This window comes from Oryzias latipes, chromosome 13 (genome assembly GCF_002234675.1).
Source record: "Oryzias latipes chromosome 13, ASM223467v1".
Taxonomy (NCBI): Eukaryota; Metazoa; Chordata; class Actinopteri; order Beloniformes; family Adrianichthyidae; genus Oryzias; species Oryzias latipes.
Window position 1 is genome coordinate 16858184 of NC_019871.2, and position 15690 is coordinate 16873873.

The window sequence follows — 15690 nt, forward strand, 5'->3', positions numbered from 1 at the left end:
TAAAAGAGGGAATTTAAAAATAAATAAACCAGAAAGTCATCCAAGGAGTCATCCCTCTGATTGTTTAATGAAGGGTCAAACCACTTTCAGTGTCATCTTTTTTGGTTACCATGGCTAACATGTTCCTGAGTGACTTCAAATGGAAGGACACAGTTTGGAGCAAATAAGACCTGTAGATTCAAATAGAGAGAAGGTTTAACGATTGTGAAAAAATAAAATAAATACACTTTAACAGAGAAATACATTTACATTACTGGAGCCTCTTTTGTTGAATCTGTGTAGACTGCTTCTTGGCTTACTGATGATGCTCAGCAATACTTTATTCCATCCAAATTATGCAGATGACACATTTCACTCAACCTTACTCACTGTTCCCTTTAAGTCTCTATAAAATGTACAAATCTTAACAGATATCTAGGGGTAATTATCAGACTAAAACAAACAGTTACATTAAATCTATGTCTACAGCACTATGTTTACTATCTCATAAACATTGCCAGAATTAAATGTACGGTGTCTAAATCAGACTTTGTGTGCAACTGTAACAGTCTGCTTCCTGGACTCAGTAAAGGTATCTGTAGTTCAACCATAACTGCTTCTGGGGTTCTGGCTGAGACTAGGAAGTACAACCACATTAGTTCTGTCTTCAGGCTTTTGCAAAAGTTTTCAGTCACTCAGAGAACACGTTAAACCAACTCTGCCGGTGTAAACGTCTGCATTGCTTAGTACAAAGTACTAAATAGTACTTAGTACAAAAAGTAAATCTCTGACATGTTGGTCCAAAAGGAACCACTTGGGGCTACAAGGAGCTCAAGGACAAGCCCAGCACTGCTGTTACCCAGAATCCGGACTTAACAGGATAAAGTGGCATTTCAGTTTCATGCAGTCAAAATCTGGAACTGTTTTCCTGTTGATGTTTGACAAGTTTAACTCTGACAGTGGTTAAATCCAAGCTGAGAACAATACTTTTGAGCTCAGCCCTCAACAAAAAGTAGTCTATTTAATTAAGTGTACAACAAGTATACTTAGAGTATACTAAAGTGTGGCCATATACTGGAAGTTTACTTTCTTATATAGTATCTATATGATGTAAACTTAAAACATTCTAATTTAGTCTGAAGTAGTGATTTGTTAGTATACTTTGTACATGGTGGCACAGTGGTTAGCGCTTTTGCCTCAGAGCAAGAACACCTAGTTCAAGTCCCGACTGGTGGACCCGAAACAGAACACCAGTGGGGACCTTTCTGTGTGGATTTTGCATGTTCTCCCCGTGCATGCGTGGGTTTTTTCCGGGGAGTCCAGCTTCCAAGAAGGTTAATTGGTTACTAAATGGTTACTAAATTGTCCCTAAGTATGAATGTGAGTGTGAATGGGTGTGTGATTGTGGCCCTACCACAGACTGGCGACGGATAGGCTCCAGCAGCCCCGTGACCCCAAAAAGGGACAGAACGGGTTTAGAAGATTGAATGAATGACTTACCACACAACATGTACATGGTCCATAGTATACTTGCTATACTTTTATTACGTTTACTTAATAAAATACACTTCAAATGAAAAACTTTTTACTAAGGGACAGCCAAAAATCTTTAATCTGCACTATTCTCTCCTCATTAGTTTATAACAGATTGTTGTTATTAATTGCTAAAAATCAGTTTTGGCAGTTTTACTTTGAAGTTTTTGTCCATTTAGTTTGCGTTTTTTTGTGTGACTCATGAGTCGTGCTGTTCAAATACATCTGCCTCCCCCTAGAACGCTTTGGACAGTGATTCTCAAGCAGGAACATCTTTATCCCCAGGGAGGCTTTCCTTCACTCTGAGGGGTACTTCTGATTTGCAAACATTTACAAAAACATGACTTAGAAATAAGTAATATATACTTCCACTTCATAGATTCACATATTAAATTTAAATTAATGTTTTCATTAAGTCCTTGAAAATTCCAACCGTGTTTTTCACAATAAAGTGATAAATGTAGTTTTTGTGCCAAAGTGTTGTCAGTTTTAAACACTTTGGGATATCTTTTATAAGAGATGTCACCTTTGTGAAAATTATTTTTAATCCCCATGTTGTGATAGAGGCCAAATTTTAAAAAGGGATTTTTATTCCCAAAAAACAACTTTTTTGGAAAAGGCATGGACAATAAGAATAGACACTTTGTATTCAGTTAGACTCTGATTGGGTGAAGTATTGTTTATCCTTATTTTATTTCTGTGATAGCCATTTTCTGTATTCTGTCTTCCAGTGTCATATAAGCCCATGCAGGCTGGGAACATGAGTTCATGACACTCAAATGAAACATAAAATCAAACTCAAACCCAAAACAAAAAAGATGCGTTTTCTAAAATGATGAAATGTCTTCAAACTACAGGTACAGAATTCCGAGTAGAGACAGTGTTGTGTTGGTGAAAGGGTGCTGAGGTTGGACCTGGCAGGTCCAACCTCTGCAGATGTCAGTAGATGTCAGTAGATGTTTTCAGGTAGATGTTTTCGCTGTGGCAACCCTCAAGGAAAGGTAGGTGAAAGACAAAGAAGGAAAACTAATTTGACAGACATTCTGTGTCTTTAAAGTTTTCCCTGTGAACATATGTTCATTTTAAACCTTAGAAAAAAAAAGTAAACAATGGACTCATCAGAATTGCAGTTCTTTGTTTCACTTCAATCAGGACACCAAAGCAGTTTATACTCTTACAGGTTTACTTCTTCTGCTCAATCATGGACAAACATCTCACAGCGTCTCAGCAATATGTATTTCATACTGGGTACTTTATTCAATTATTGCTCAAAATGACGTATTTTGGGCCCACACAGAGTTTTTCAGGGGATGGGTTCCTTTACAAAAACCACATGCTGACCTGGGCATGGCTGAACAGAGCAAGATGAACAGAAATAGCTGGCAAAGCTGACATCTTTAAAAAAAACAGTCCTGATCAATACAGTACCATAGATGTGGAAGCACAAACTGATATAAAGTATGGTGAGAGAAACAGGGAGCAAAAACAAAAGAGATCTTTGAAAAGTGAACAAAGAAGCAATCAGAACTCAACTTTTAGATTGACCTTTTAAAAATGTGTTACATGAACACAAAGGTAAAATTGCAGTGGTTGAGTCTCAGATCCTATCTTGCTAAAAACCTGGAAGAGCGATGGAAAACCCTCAATGGCTCAGTATTTTCTGAAAACAGAAAAAGTTCTACTCGTAAAAATAAAAAACAATAACCTAATGTTACATAATAAAACTGCTCTTCATTTAGTGTTTTTTATTTTTTAAATTAGATTAACTTTTAGATGCATTTGAAAAGAATAATGTTGTGTACATGTAAAATGAAACAGATCATTATGAGTGAAAAAAAAACTGATTTAAGCCACAGATCCACATTGCTATATTGACAATATATTAACAACGTTAAACCTCAAATACGCAGTTGAGAGAAAAACTTCTACAAAAAGGCTTGTGTCAAAGACAAAGACTTTGAATGGACTGTGAAAAACTTCAACCCCAAAATTTTGATCAGCAAATTCATCATCATTTTTTCTTATAAGTATTTGAGTGAAAGGAGTTTCGACACTGCCCTAAAAAGTATCCAGGTACACTCAGTTCATCTTATAAGGCAGTAATTACAGTGGGTCAGCAGCGGATGGGGGGTTATTGATGCCAGCTATTGCACATACAGTATTTCGAGTCATTTTTTTTCTTTTTTCTTGTATTTCTTCAACACCAGGGGGCACCATCTGCACATTTTTCCTAACAACACTTAACAATCTCAGTCTTTATGCTCACTGTTCCCTCTTGTCAATACAAGCAGTGCCTTTGTGTGTTTTAGTTCAGAGAAAGTTTCCAAAAATGGTTGAGAACACAGGCCCCGCCTTACATCTCTCTGTGCTCCGTGCCTTCAGAGACACAAAAAGAGACTCGTTTTGTTTGTTCCTGAGGTGAAAAGAAAGCTCAACACCTGGTGAAGAAGCTCTTGTCTGTGTGTTCAGTACACAAACCACACCTGAGTAAATCACATGGTGCAACAAGTCAGAATCGATTATGACCTGAATTTGGAAAGCTGCAAAGCAAGAGTCCCCCTGCAAAATTTAGAAAAAAGTGCACAACACCTCTATAAACGTATGTATATTCATACATGCATATATTTTTCTGTGTGTTGTTTTCCACTCGACCTTCACCCGCTTATCTAACTTCTCCACCTGACACAGGCACTGCGGTGCAAATGTAGTCTGATTTTTGAACAGATTTATTTATATCCAATTATTTAATGGAATCATTGTATTAATGTAATTAGTTCATCCACTGAATAAATTAAGTATGCAAAATATATGTTTCTTTACAATAAAACTGATTTCTTTCATGTATTTGTGACCTGGGGATCAAATAAAAGCTCACGTTGAATTAAAAATATAAAGTCCCCAGACAAAAAAACTTTTTCTTTCTTTGAAGGGGTTCAAGTGATGCCATTACAAAAAAAAAAAATGTATGGACGCAGTGTAAAATTCAGCAATGTGCACATTTTCCCCTCATTTGGGAATTAAAAGTATTTGTGATCTATGTTACAATTTATTTGAAAGACTAAAATAGCCAGGGAAGACTGAGAAACTAACAGAACCGACGAGCAGCTCTGTTTAGTCTGGTGTGTATAGGTTGTATATTAAAAGAAAATAGTATATAGTTGATAACTTATCCTCCAGGCAAAAAGGAGCCAACACCCGGGATAATTAAGAATGAGATCCAAACAGCAGGACGTCCTGCTGTCTGCTACCCCCCTCCTGAAACACTTGTATGGAAAAACAAAAGGGAAAATGGTTTAGCAGCTGAAAGCTACAACAGGGAGTGTATTTAAAAACACCAAGGATGAGCTTCTCAGCTGCAAAACAATTACATAAGAAACCCTCCCTGATGTACTCAGCATTAAATATTCTGGTTTTGCACTATTTTAGCATATTTTGGAAGTGATTTGAAATAGATTACTTGCCAAACATTTCCTGGGTTTTTGGGAAACGAGGTCCTAAGTGCACATTTGAACTCATTACTAATGCAGGATGCCACAATGCAAGAGGCATTCTTCTCAAGCTGCTATTTGCGTACCATTTTACGTACAGTCTTCTTCTTTAAAACGTACTCCAGCCTGGAATATATATATATCTATAGAGATGTGGGGCTCAGAAGGACAAGTGTTTGTCACATGAGGGGATCTTGACAGTTCACAGTTGATTGGGTCCCACAACAGGACTGTAGTTCACTTTTATTGTCAGCTACGACTGTCTACCTGTGGTTTGTTGTAAATCTATCAGAGGCTACGTTGAAATAAGGCTCCCCAGTGTACACAGCATTTAACAGCAGAGTAAACAAATCATCTAACTTCTTTCTAAAACTAATGTTTCCTTTACAAGTTACTTGAGGTTATATTAAAGTACATGTTAAAAAAGTATCTATGGTTAGTGTATATATCATAATAGCTAAAACCAGTCAGTCTCAATCCAGTCAAGGTGCAAATCAACAATTACCAACAGTTTGACAGAAGTACGCAGCGGCACTTTTCACTAATCTGCGTTTGTCTGAGCAGCAGAGGACGCAGCTGCTGAGGACACCAGCCTGCCGGCTTCATCATGGGGCCCCACCAGCCTCTCCCCTCCACCTTTCTCCTCATCCTCATCCCGTCTTTGTGCCAAGGTGAGCCTGGAGCGTGCTCTGTGCCTGTGGGGGTGGAGGAAGAGAGCCGGGTCCGGCATGGCCGTGGGCTCTGCAGGGCCCAAAACTTTCTCCATGGGAACGCACTCCCGAGCACGCTGCACTCTGGAAGACAGCTTGGTGCTCTTACGCTTGGGTTTGACCACGGGAGGAGAGCATGCCGATACAGGAGACGTGGAGTTCTGCTCTGCAGCATGCTGCGCCCCCTGGCTGCTGGCTTTTGCGAGGAGTCCTTGCCTTTGCTGCAGCCGCTGCTGGTGCAGTTTCTGTCTGGCAGCGTGCAGCTGGAAGGAGAGGTACGCTGCTGCCTCTGTTTGCTTCTGTAGCTCTCTGTTGAGGACAGTTGAACAATGGCTGCGGTGTTTAAGCTCCTCCAGAAAGTGGCGCTCCTTTTCCTTGAGGTTGGCTCTAAGCGCTCCAACTAAAGACCCTTTCGTACTCAGCTCCTTTCGAAGTTCTGCTAAAGCACACTCCTTCTCTGTCAGTCGGTTTTTCAAGTCACAACATCGGGCGTCCAGGATCTCCTCTTCCTCTAGCAATTCTGTTAGACACAGACCATAACTGCCAGTGTTAATTTACATGCAGAGCATTCGAAAGCATTAGTGGAATTTAACAACAACAAACACTCAGACTTTTGACCACTGTCTGCCACAGAAAATCAATCTGAGGCCAGTAAGCAAAACCAGAATTTATACATAAGGTGCACCGGAAGTCTACTATTGAAAAAAATTAAAGAATGTTAAGTTAAGATCAGAGAATTACAGCAAGGGTCTCGTAATTTGCTCTGTTAGTTTTATGAATTTGTGGCTGAGATATACCAAAAACAGTAAAACAAACTCTACCTACTATTACATTTGCTGCATTGGGATGATCCTATATGGAAGCGATTCTGTACCATAATTAAAAATAAAAGTCAAAACCAGAAATTAGAAATGTCTAATTTAACAATTAAAATGGATTAACAGAAATGCTTTTTAATTTTCCAAATGAAGCCGGATCACATGACTCAAAATGAAAATGAAAAATCAATCCTTCAAAATGCTTTTTCCTTTTCTACTTCAACACCGCTTATTCTGTCACTTAATTAAAATGATAATGAAAATGGTATTTGACATTTCATTTTCAAAAAGTTCTCTGATAAATGTGTAGCAAAATTCATTTAGAAATGTCTAATTTGACAATTAAAATGGATTAACAGAAATGCTTTTTGATTTTCAAAATGTAACTGCATCAAATGACTCAAAATCAATAAATAAAGGATGATGTAATTCCCACATATTTACATATTCATTTGCAGCTTCGCGCTGATTTTGCTGTTCGATGACAGCTGGAGCCCCATCAAGAGATATAACAGATTTCGCCATGTTAAATGTTTGCTGGTTGGACCAACACGCACTCAGTGCAAAGCTGCAGGAGACTATCTTCTAAATGTGCTTTATTGCTGTTGTGATTATCATTAAGGGCCTGTTCGCTCATATTTTTTTAAATCCGCGTGGTCAATGCTTTTTTCTTCGCTGCAAGGAGGACCCGAAAGACGGGTTAGCATTAGGCTAATATGTGCTTTAAACATTAGCCGTGGAGGTACTTAAAACTCCGAATGGGCAATGAGCATCTTGGATGTAAATATGTGGGAATTACATCATCCTTTATTTTGTTCTGGACACCACTGGAAACACAAATTCATGTGATGGTTTCTCAGATCGTAGCAGCATTTCCGCCTTCGGCGATCGGGAGCTTTGGGTCGCGGAGCTTTGTGCTCCGCTATGCGAAGGCGGCTGCCAGTCCGAAGAAAAAAAAGCTTGTCTGCGGTGCAATGAATTTTGCAACACATTTACCAGAGAACTTTTTGAAAATGAAATGTCAAATACCATTTTCATTATCATCTTAATTAAGTGACAGAATAAGCGGTGTTAAAGAAGAAAAGGAAAAAGCATTTTGGCTGATTGCTTTTTCATTTTAATTTTGAGTCAAAAAATGCAGCTTCATTTTTAAAATGAAAAAGCATTTCTGGTTTTGACCTTTATTTTTAATTATGCTACAGAATCGCTTCCATAGCTCCTATGTGGAACAGGATGTTTTATTTGAAAGTAAGTCACATAAACAATTTCATATTTAGAAAAAAGGCCTATTTCATTTTTTCTTTAAAATATTTCATATATATGTATCCTAATAGTGTCCATAATATAAACACAAATAGGTATATTCTGTTTCTAAAGGGTGAAATAAGACTTTGCAGCTCCTACTGGAATTTGTCAGTGAGAAATCCATCCGAATGGCTCTTCGTGTTGAAGGTTGCAGACCCCTGATCTAGATGAACAGGCCTTAACCTGCCTTTGAAAGCTGTCTGCTTGAAGCATGCTCCACTCTACACCAAAAGGCCTTCCAAAATCAGAAAAAAAACCATATATATATTTATATTCTGCTCTCAAACAGCTTCTGTCGACAGAAGTTTTTCACTCCCAGGAGGACTAGATAAAAAGCTTGTAGTTGGTGGAGGAGCCTCTGGGCTGACTGAGCTGCACCTTCCCAGTTGCAATAGAGATTTCCTTCACAAAGGTTGAAACTGCTCCTCTCTGTTTCTTTTTATTTTAACTCAGTTTTAACTGTTTCCTTTTATCACTTCTTTTTTTCTTCTTCTAATTTTCTATCCACATTTTCCTCCTAGATCTGAGTATCAGGTTTTCTGTCTCCAGCTCATATGCTGACTATAGATATCTAATATGGTCCAGATATTCTCCAATAACCCCCTTCTCTTCAGCACATCTGCAGCTGACCCAGTCTCCTGCTTTCGTCTCTCTCTTTTTTCCATGCTCGACATCTCAGTAAAGTCTGTAAACTGAACCTCCCTCTGGGACGTTGAGGAGAGCAAAAGGAGTAAAAAAAAGAGGACGGATCAATCTGTGAGGGTGGGGGCTGTGTGGGATTGATGGATCAGGGAAAAAAACCTGCACAGGGGAAAGAGATGGAATCTAATGGCTGAGTAATGCAGCAAAGCATGGCACCCCCTCCTCCCCCCATCAGTCTCAAAGAAGCACAAACACATTTACTCAGCCTTTTGACTGATCTTTCTGCATTCCATCTACTTCGCTGTGACCAAACGGTTTCTATTTATGGGCCGGCGAAGCCGCAACTGCCTGAAAACATTGCAGCTTTCCAGCTGTGCTGGTATTTTTTATTTTTTTTTTGCAGAGAGCGCGTCCCGTCCTCACAGCTGTTATTCACAAAGCGATTCTCCATCTGTAAAAAGCTCTCTCTCTCCCATCTTGAGATAAAAAATGACAGCAGAGGGAGGAGGGTAGATGATAGGGATCGATTCCCTGGAGGGGGTGGAAGGATGGAAAGACATGGGCACATGGATTTGCTAGATTGATGTTAAAAAAATCATGAAGACAAACTAGATCGGTTAGATGCAAACTGAAGTCTTTTTGGTGTCTAACAAATTTAGCCTTTCCACAGATTTGTGACAAGCGGGTAAGGCTTATGACATATTACGAAGAAAATCCTCATTCATGGAGTGTATTTTTTATTGTTTTACTTCAATACATACCTATCTGGCTCCTGCCTGGTGGCTTTAGCTTCAAATCGCTTGTTAGCTCTAAAAAGCAGAAGAAAAACACAACAATTCTGGGTTAAAATATGTACCATGTAGTCATATTTGAGTGGAAAACACATTCCCTTTCTCCTCATAGAGCTGTAGTTTTTTTTCTCTCTTTCTTGTTAGATGCACTGCAGACAGTCTACAAACTGATGCATCATTTATGAGACAAAATTTGAAACTTTACATCAAAGGCTCAGTGCCTGCAACTTGGCAAATGATGTCCTGCTAAAGAGTGGAAGAAAAAAAAAAAACTGTTCCTCTATCGACATGCAACTTTAATATGTAGTGTTTGAATTAAAAAAATGGCTTTGGAATCAGAACAGAAACTATGAACAACTGAGAGAAACACTCAGGGTGTGCAGCAACACAACAGCTCAACATTTTAAAGCCTTCTGCATCCTTTTTTGATATCCAAAAATAGTTTCATTAAAAGTTTAAACTCATTCTTATACAGGAGACAATTGGACTCTGCAGAGACAGATTCAGGTTTGGGACATCTCTGCAGAAAAAGCTGGACTGTCATGATGAGACTTTCTGTTCCAAAGGGAAGTATTATTTTTTCTTTTTTTTGTAATCTAGCATTGAAAAAGAGCACAGGAGCTCATTTAAACATTTGAGTGTAAAAATAATCACAGTTAAATACAACACGTGTCCATCTCAGTCAGTTCATCTCAGCTCATCTGAAAATAAAAAAGAACTTCTTGCTTCAGCCGAGACCCAGAGACTCGGAATAAGAATACTTTTGTTCTTAGTTTAATTTCTATCCATCCATCCATCCATCCATCAATTCTGCTGAATCCCTATCGGAGTCACAGGGCTACTGCTGGGTAAAGGCGGGGTACACCTTGAACTTTTGGGATTTAATTTTCTAATTGTGTAAAAAGGCATCAGCTTTTTCATTTCTAATATCTTAATTGGTGCAAAGAGACACATATTTTTACATTTTAAGTCTTGGTAAGTTTGGCATCACTCATAGCAGGTGGTTTTATCTCGATACTTCCTTCACTTTTCAACACACGTTTTGTTGTTGTTGCTCTTAGAAATTTCTTAGGACGTGTGGTGCAAAGAAAGGAGAAAAATGACAAATGAAGAAAACAATGCCTAATTTTCCTCAAAGCACTGCTTATTGATGCTTTTACTTTGGTGCTCATCTTAGTTCCAAATATCTTCTAACATATGTTCCTTATTAATGCATTAGTAGATTTTCAAAACAAGAGCATCTTTTAGCTAAAGCCAACATTTATTCATGAACAATGACGCTTATTATGACAGAAGCTGAATTCAATAATGACTTCATTTAGGAAGGGAAGTAACATCAATGCTTTAGAGAGGAGAATTTGTTGCAGCTGATATTCTTGTAAGAATAGGACTTCAGGCAGGTTTGTGCTTGTTGTTCAGTCTTTTAGTGGCCTATATACCAGTGAAGAGTATCTGAAGTGGGTGTGAAGGCAGTTAGTGTGCCTGCTTGTGTCTGGGCTGCCTCTCATCTTCATGATGATTCAGACTGACCTGGCAGCAGCAGAGAAATATCCTCATTCAGCTTCTTTGAAGCATGTTTAGGTGCAGCGGACTGTTTATGGATTTAAGTCTTTCAAATTTCCCGAACTTGAAATGTAGGGTTTGTTAGCAAAGCTGTCCAAATCTGGATCTTTTCTTAAAAAACAAACAAAAAAACCCCCACTACATTCAGGCTTATTCTTGAATTCTGAGCAGTGAAAGTGAAGTTCTCAAGTGGATATTTGGTTTCGACAAATCAAGATCATAGAATCATCTCAAAGGTTTTTCGTTTTCTAGCAGTCCTTGTCGCACCCTTTTTTCCTTTCCTCTGCAGTCAGCGTAACGCCTGCTCAAGCAGCTGGCAGGAAGAGACAAGGCCAGGGGATGTAGGATGAAGGAAAGAAAGGAAGTAACGATGGAATACAGATAAGGAGAAGGGGACACTAATAAAATTCCCTGATTGCTACTACAATATTGAACCCCCTTCTCTTGTGTTGTCCTTTTCTACAAACAATAAATGCATAAGTTACTGAAAGCACAGAAATTTGTTGGTCACTAACAATAATTGAACTATAAAATTAGGCACTCAGCAAAGTGCAGCATCTTTTTGTCTGCTACATTTTAAAAGCCAGTCTTATCTCCTGTAGCACAACTGAGAGTCAAGGTTTACTGTTTCATTGATTCAGCTCTGAACACAGAAAACACATCCTGAAGGACACATCCTCACGCACAGAGACACACAAGAAGAGCACGAGCTAAAGGAAACCTGATTAAGCTCATATCTCATTAAGACGGCTGCATGAAAGGGCTTTATGTGGATGAGTAAATTCTGGACGCTCGAGACAATAAAAGAGGAGGTCAGCATCACAAAGGCAAAGCTAATATGCACAGCAGCATTGTCAGCTCAACCTTGCAGTATCCTTCCAGGCTACATATCAGGGAGATGGCAGCAGCAGCACAGGCAAACCACCTTTCATTTTCATGACAGACGTCACGTCAGCTGCAGAGGTTTAAGTGGAGGTTTGAGCTTTCAGTGAATGGTCAATAATGTTAAAGATGCAACTGCATCATTTAAGGAAAAAACAAACTATGAGAGCAGAGGAGATGAAGTTAACACAACCATGTATCTTCTCTCCTTTCTTATTCTTGTATTTAATCTTATTCTGCAAAGGAGGGCCTGAAAAATCCTTTGACAGATTTTTGTCTGTGGAGCTGGAGCATCATAAGAAGCTTAAAAGACACTCAGCAAAATGTGTGTGCTGAGTGTGTGTGCAGACCTGATATAACTCCAAGCAGTTTGTCAACAAAATTCAAATTATAACTGTGACTACTGGTACAATGGGATTGTATTTATCTTTTTTTTTTTTTGCATGAAGGGGTTCTGGGGAAGAAACATGCTCATTGCAGCTGAGAGACTAGCACTCAGTTATTTTAAAGCCTCAAAAAACACATTCTTGAATGTGTAAAAGTGTAAATCTAACAAAAAAAACATTAAAAGTGAGAGCAGCAAACTTGCTTTTCATTTATACTTGATGAAGAAGATCCAATAAAAACGAGGATGAGGAAGAAGAGGTTCCTCTGTTGATGCTGTACCAACTGGCTATGAGCCATCTACCTCGTCTTCACCCTCCCTCTACACACAAATTCACTCAAATGTGCACCCCCCCCCACACACACACACACACCCTCCCCAGCATCTGTGCACCACACAGATCATATGGATTACCAAAGGATTTATGGACAAACCATTATGGTTATTTGTGTACATCTCTTTCTGTGGCTGACACAGAACAGTGCACGCTTTGCTATTCTCTTTCAAAGACCCACTCAGTCACTCACATTTTAACTCCAATCAACTCACTAATGATGAACTCTGTTTTGAATTCACTTTACTACCAGATCTAATCTAGAGAGTGAGGGTGGGAATTTCATTAGACAAAAAGACCCCATAACTGACTGAAATTGCAGATCCTCCAAGAACAGCAGTGGTGTGAAATTGTGTTGACATGCACGCTTGATGAAATAAAAAGGCATGTCCATTAGAGCTCAAACAGGAAATGAACTGAAGCATGACATCACCGTGTAGCCGTCGTCAGGCTGTGACTGATGGTGGATTGTGTGGCGTAGATGAAAGAGGACATGTAGTCTTGAAATTTAAGTTTTCCTATTTGAATTTAAAGTCAAATTAATTTAAAATGACTTAACTCTAATATTGGATATTGCAAAAGAAACCGTTGGAAAGATGATAGATTATTTTAAAAAGTCTTCTTACCAAATATCTTTAGATGTAGTCATTGAAATTCTCAGTAAATCCAATATTTTAGAGAGTTTGTTGATGGATAGTAAAGAAAAGCCATAAAATATTGATGAACGTAAGATTATGGCACTGAACTACTAAATTTGACAAACAGTTACACCTATCAAGTTATTTTTTGTTTATTGTTTGATTTATTTAAAGATTTTACAGGTAAAAAGGATTTTAAATCTTTATCTTATCTTAATCAAACCCGTAGTTTTGGTGAATAACCCACCTTTTTTGCTTGAATCTTGAAGAACAGATTATGGACCATATTTTATCATTTCAGGGGGGAAAATTCATTTTCAAATTCTGTAAAATTTATTACAAAATAAGGATTTATCATTGTCCGTTTGTACACAAATACATTCAGCTGCTGTTTGGATTTCTGCTTAGTTTCCACTCTGCATTTTAATATCTGAGCTCAGGATAAATCGGGCCTAATCTAATCCACGTTAATCTCTATAAAGTAATGTCATTTATTAAAAGTCTCGTTACAATACCATTGCCTGTACATAAAAAAGGTCATTTAGGAAAGTTTTTAGTCAGCTATCTTGATTTTGTAAGGGGTCAGGTGAGTGTGCTGTCTCCTGCAGCATCAGCAGGAGTGCATCCCTCACCTGTGCATCGTTTCTGCAAAGACAGGATCTCCAGGTGAAGGCCATGGAGCATGGAGAGATGTTCCTGTCTGAGGAACAACACGCTCCTCTCAACAGTCTGTATTTGTCCAGAGAGGTTACTCTCATGATCATCCATGCTGGAGTCTGAAGGAGCAGAGGGGGGGATACAAAAACACACAAACAGGATTCAGTTCCAGCTACTTTCTCATCAAAAAACTGATTTTAAGAAATCTTATAGTAAATAAATAAACCAATTTAAAAGTCTCTGCTTACCTTTAGATTGATATCAACTACAAAAAATTAAGAAATGAGGCTTTTAAGCGTTAGTAAAGTGTCCATGTTGTTGTTTTTAGCTGGCTCCAATCCTGCAGGCTGCAGCATCCCCAAAAACATATTTTCATGAGAGGCGTTAAAGTGTTTCTGAGCAGGATGTGTGACGCCGTTGAATTGACGGAGAAAGAGGCCGGTTGGCTGCCTCTTTCTGCAAAACCACGGGGGTGCGTGGCAGCGCGGGGCTCCCAGAGAAACGCATCAGAAAGGAAATGTATCCGCATAGGTCGATGCAGGCGCGCAGTCCAGTGTTTCAGACGGAGACTTCAAGCGGCAGCGGCAGCAGCTGCTGCTGCAAAACCATGAAAACAAGCCGTCGGGACCAGAACACGCGAGAACATCGTTCGACTGAGACAGGGAGACAGCTGATTGGAGGAAGCTGCACGTCAACGCCCAGCAGGGAATGTACAAAAGGAAAAACTTTGATTAATCAGTGGCGAAAAAGGAGAAAAACCTTTAATACCGAAGCCCGAAGAAAGAAACCACGTCAAAGCATTAAAAGAAAAGAAAAAACAAACACGGGATTCCAGCACCATGGACAGAGATTTGTAATAGAAACAGCGTTTCTGTATCCTGCGAACCTGATGGACGCTGTACAAGAATCCTACTGTCTGTCTGTTAAAGAGGTCACTGCATTCACCACGTAAAACTTGGCATGTATATTTAGATTGACATGGATAATTGTAGGCAGATCCCGATGGCTTATCTGGCATTTCATCTTTTGTTTTTTTAGACCACAATTCTAATTGTGGCACACAGACCCTATTCAAAATGTTGGAAAACCAATAAAAAATGTAAACACATTTCCATGATTTCATTCAAAAATTGTGGTTCCAGCTTATAAAACCCACAAAAGCAGGACTTCAGAAAATCAGAATACTGTGGAGAAATCTGGCCAAAGTTTGAAGAGCATGAATGCTTTTAAAAACCGTCACATACAGACGCATTCAGGAGATGGGCTACAACTCAGCTCCTTTGGGTAAAGCCACTTCTGAGCCTGGGCTAAAGGAGGAGGCGTCTCAACTGGGCCAAAGAGATGGACTGGAATGTTGGCCAGTGGTCCAACGTCCTATTTTCTGCAGGGTCTGTATATGCTACACACATGTGTATGCGTGTGTAGCATATATAATAAACACTATTAAATGTGTTTAAAGAGTGTTCTAAAAATACCAGACGGACTGGCTTATAAATTTCATTGTGAGAGCTAATCAAGATGTGGCGCCCCCCAGTGGCCTGATGAGCTTATTGCAGACAGACATTTCTTGACATTGAGAAGATAGAATTAGCAGAATCTGATCAAGATTAATTAGAGGATGAGCAATTGTTGCAAATGCAAAATAACAAAACAGAAAAACCCAAACTCAGAAATTGACATGATTTTGACTTTAAATTTCTTACAAAACAAAGCAATCATTAATGATTCCAAGAACATGGCTTTGTGATGTGAAGGGACATCACAAGTATTTTCATGTATCCAATAATAAGTACGGTAGATACGTTTCACCCACCATTTAACAGCATTTCAAAAACTCAGAAACCAGCTTTGCTTATACAGTTTGTCAATTCTATATATTTATTAGAAAGCCGGGAGGCTGCTCCTGTTGGTATTAATGACAAAACTGACAGCTGCTGAAACCCGCAACCGTCTAAGGAGATTATA

At 38.9% G+C, this 15690-nt stretch overlaps 1 protein-coding gene across 1 annotated transcript; it reads right to left on the minus strand.

Moving 5' to 3' along the window:
* Positions 1 to 2674: 2674 nt before the first annotated feature.
* ccdc92b (coiled-coil domain containing 92B) lies at positions 2675 to 15292 on the minus strand. Its single transcript, XM_011482603.3, has 4 exons — positions 13974 to 15292; positions 13701 to 13844; positions 9237 to 9284; positions 2675 to 6230 (listed from the first exon to the last, which is right to left on the minus strand). Exons 2-4 carry the CDS (start codon positions 13834 to 13836, stop codon positions 5542 to 5544), a joined length of 873 nt encoding a protein of 290 aa, XP_011480905.1. The 5' UTR covers positions 13837 to 13844; positions 13974 to 15292; the 3' UTR covers positions 2675 to 5541.
* Positions 15293 to 15690: the final 398 nt, after the last annotated feature.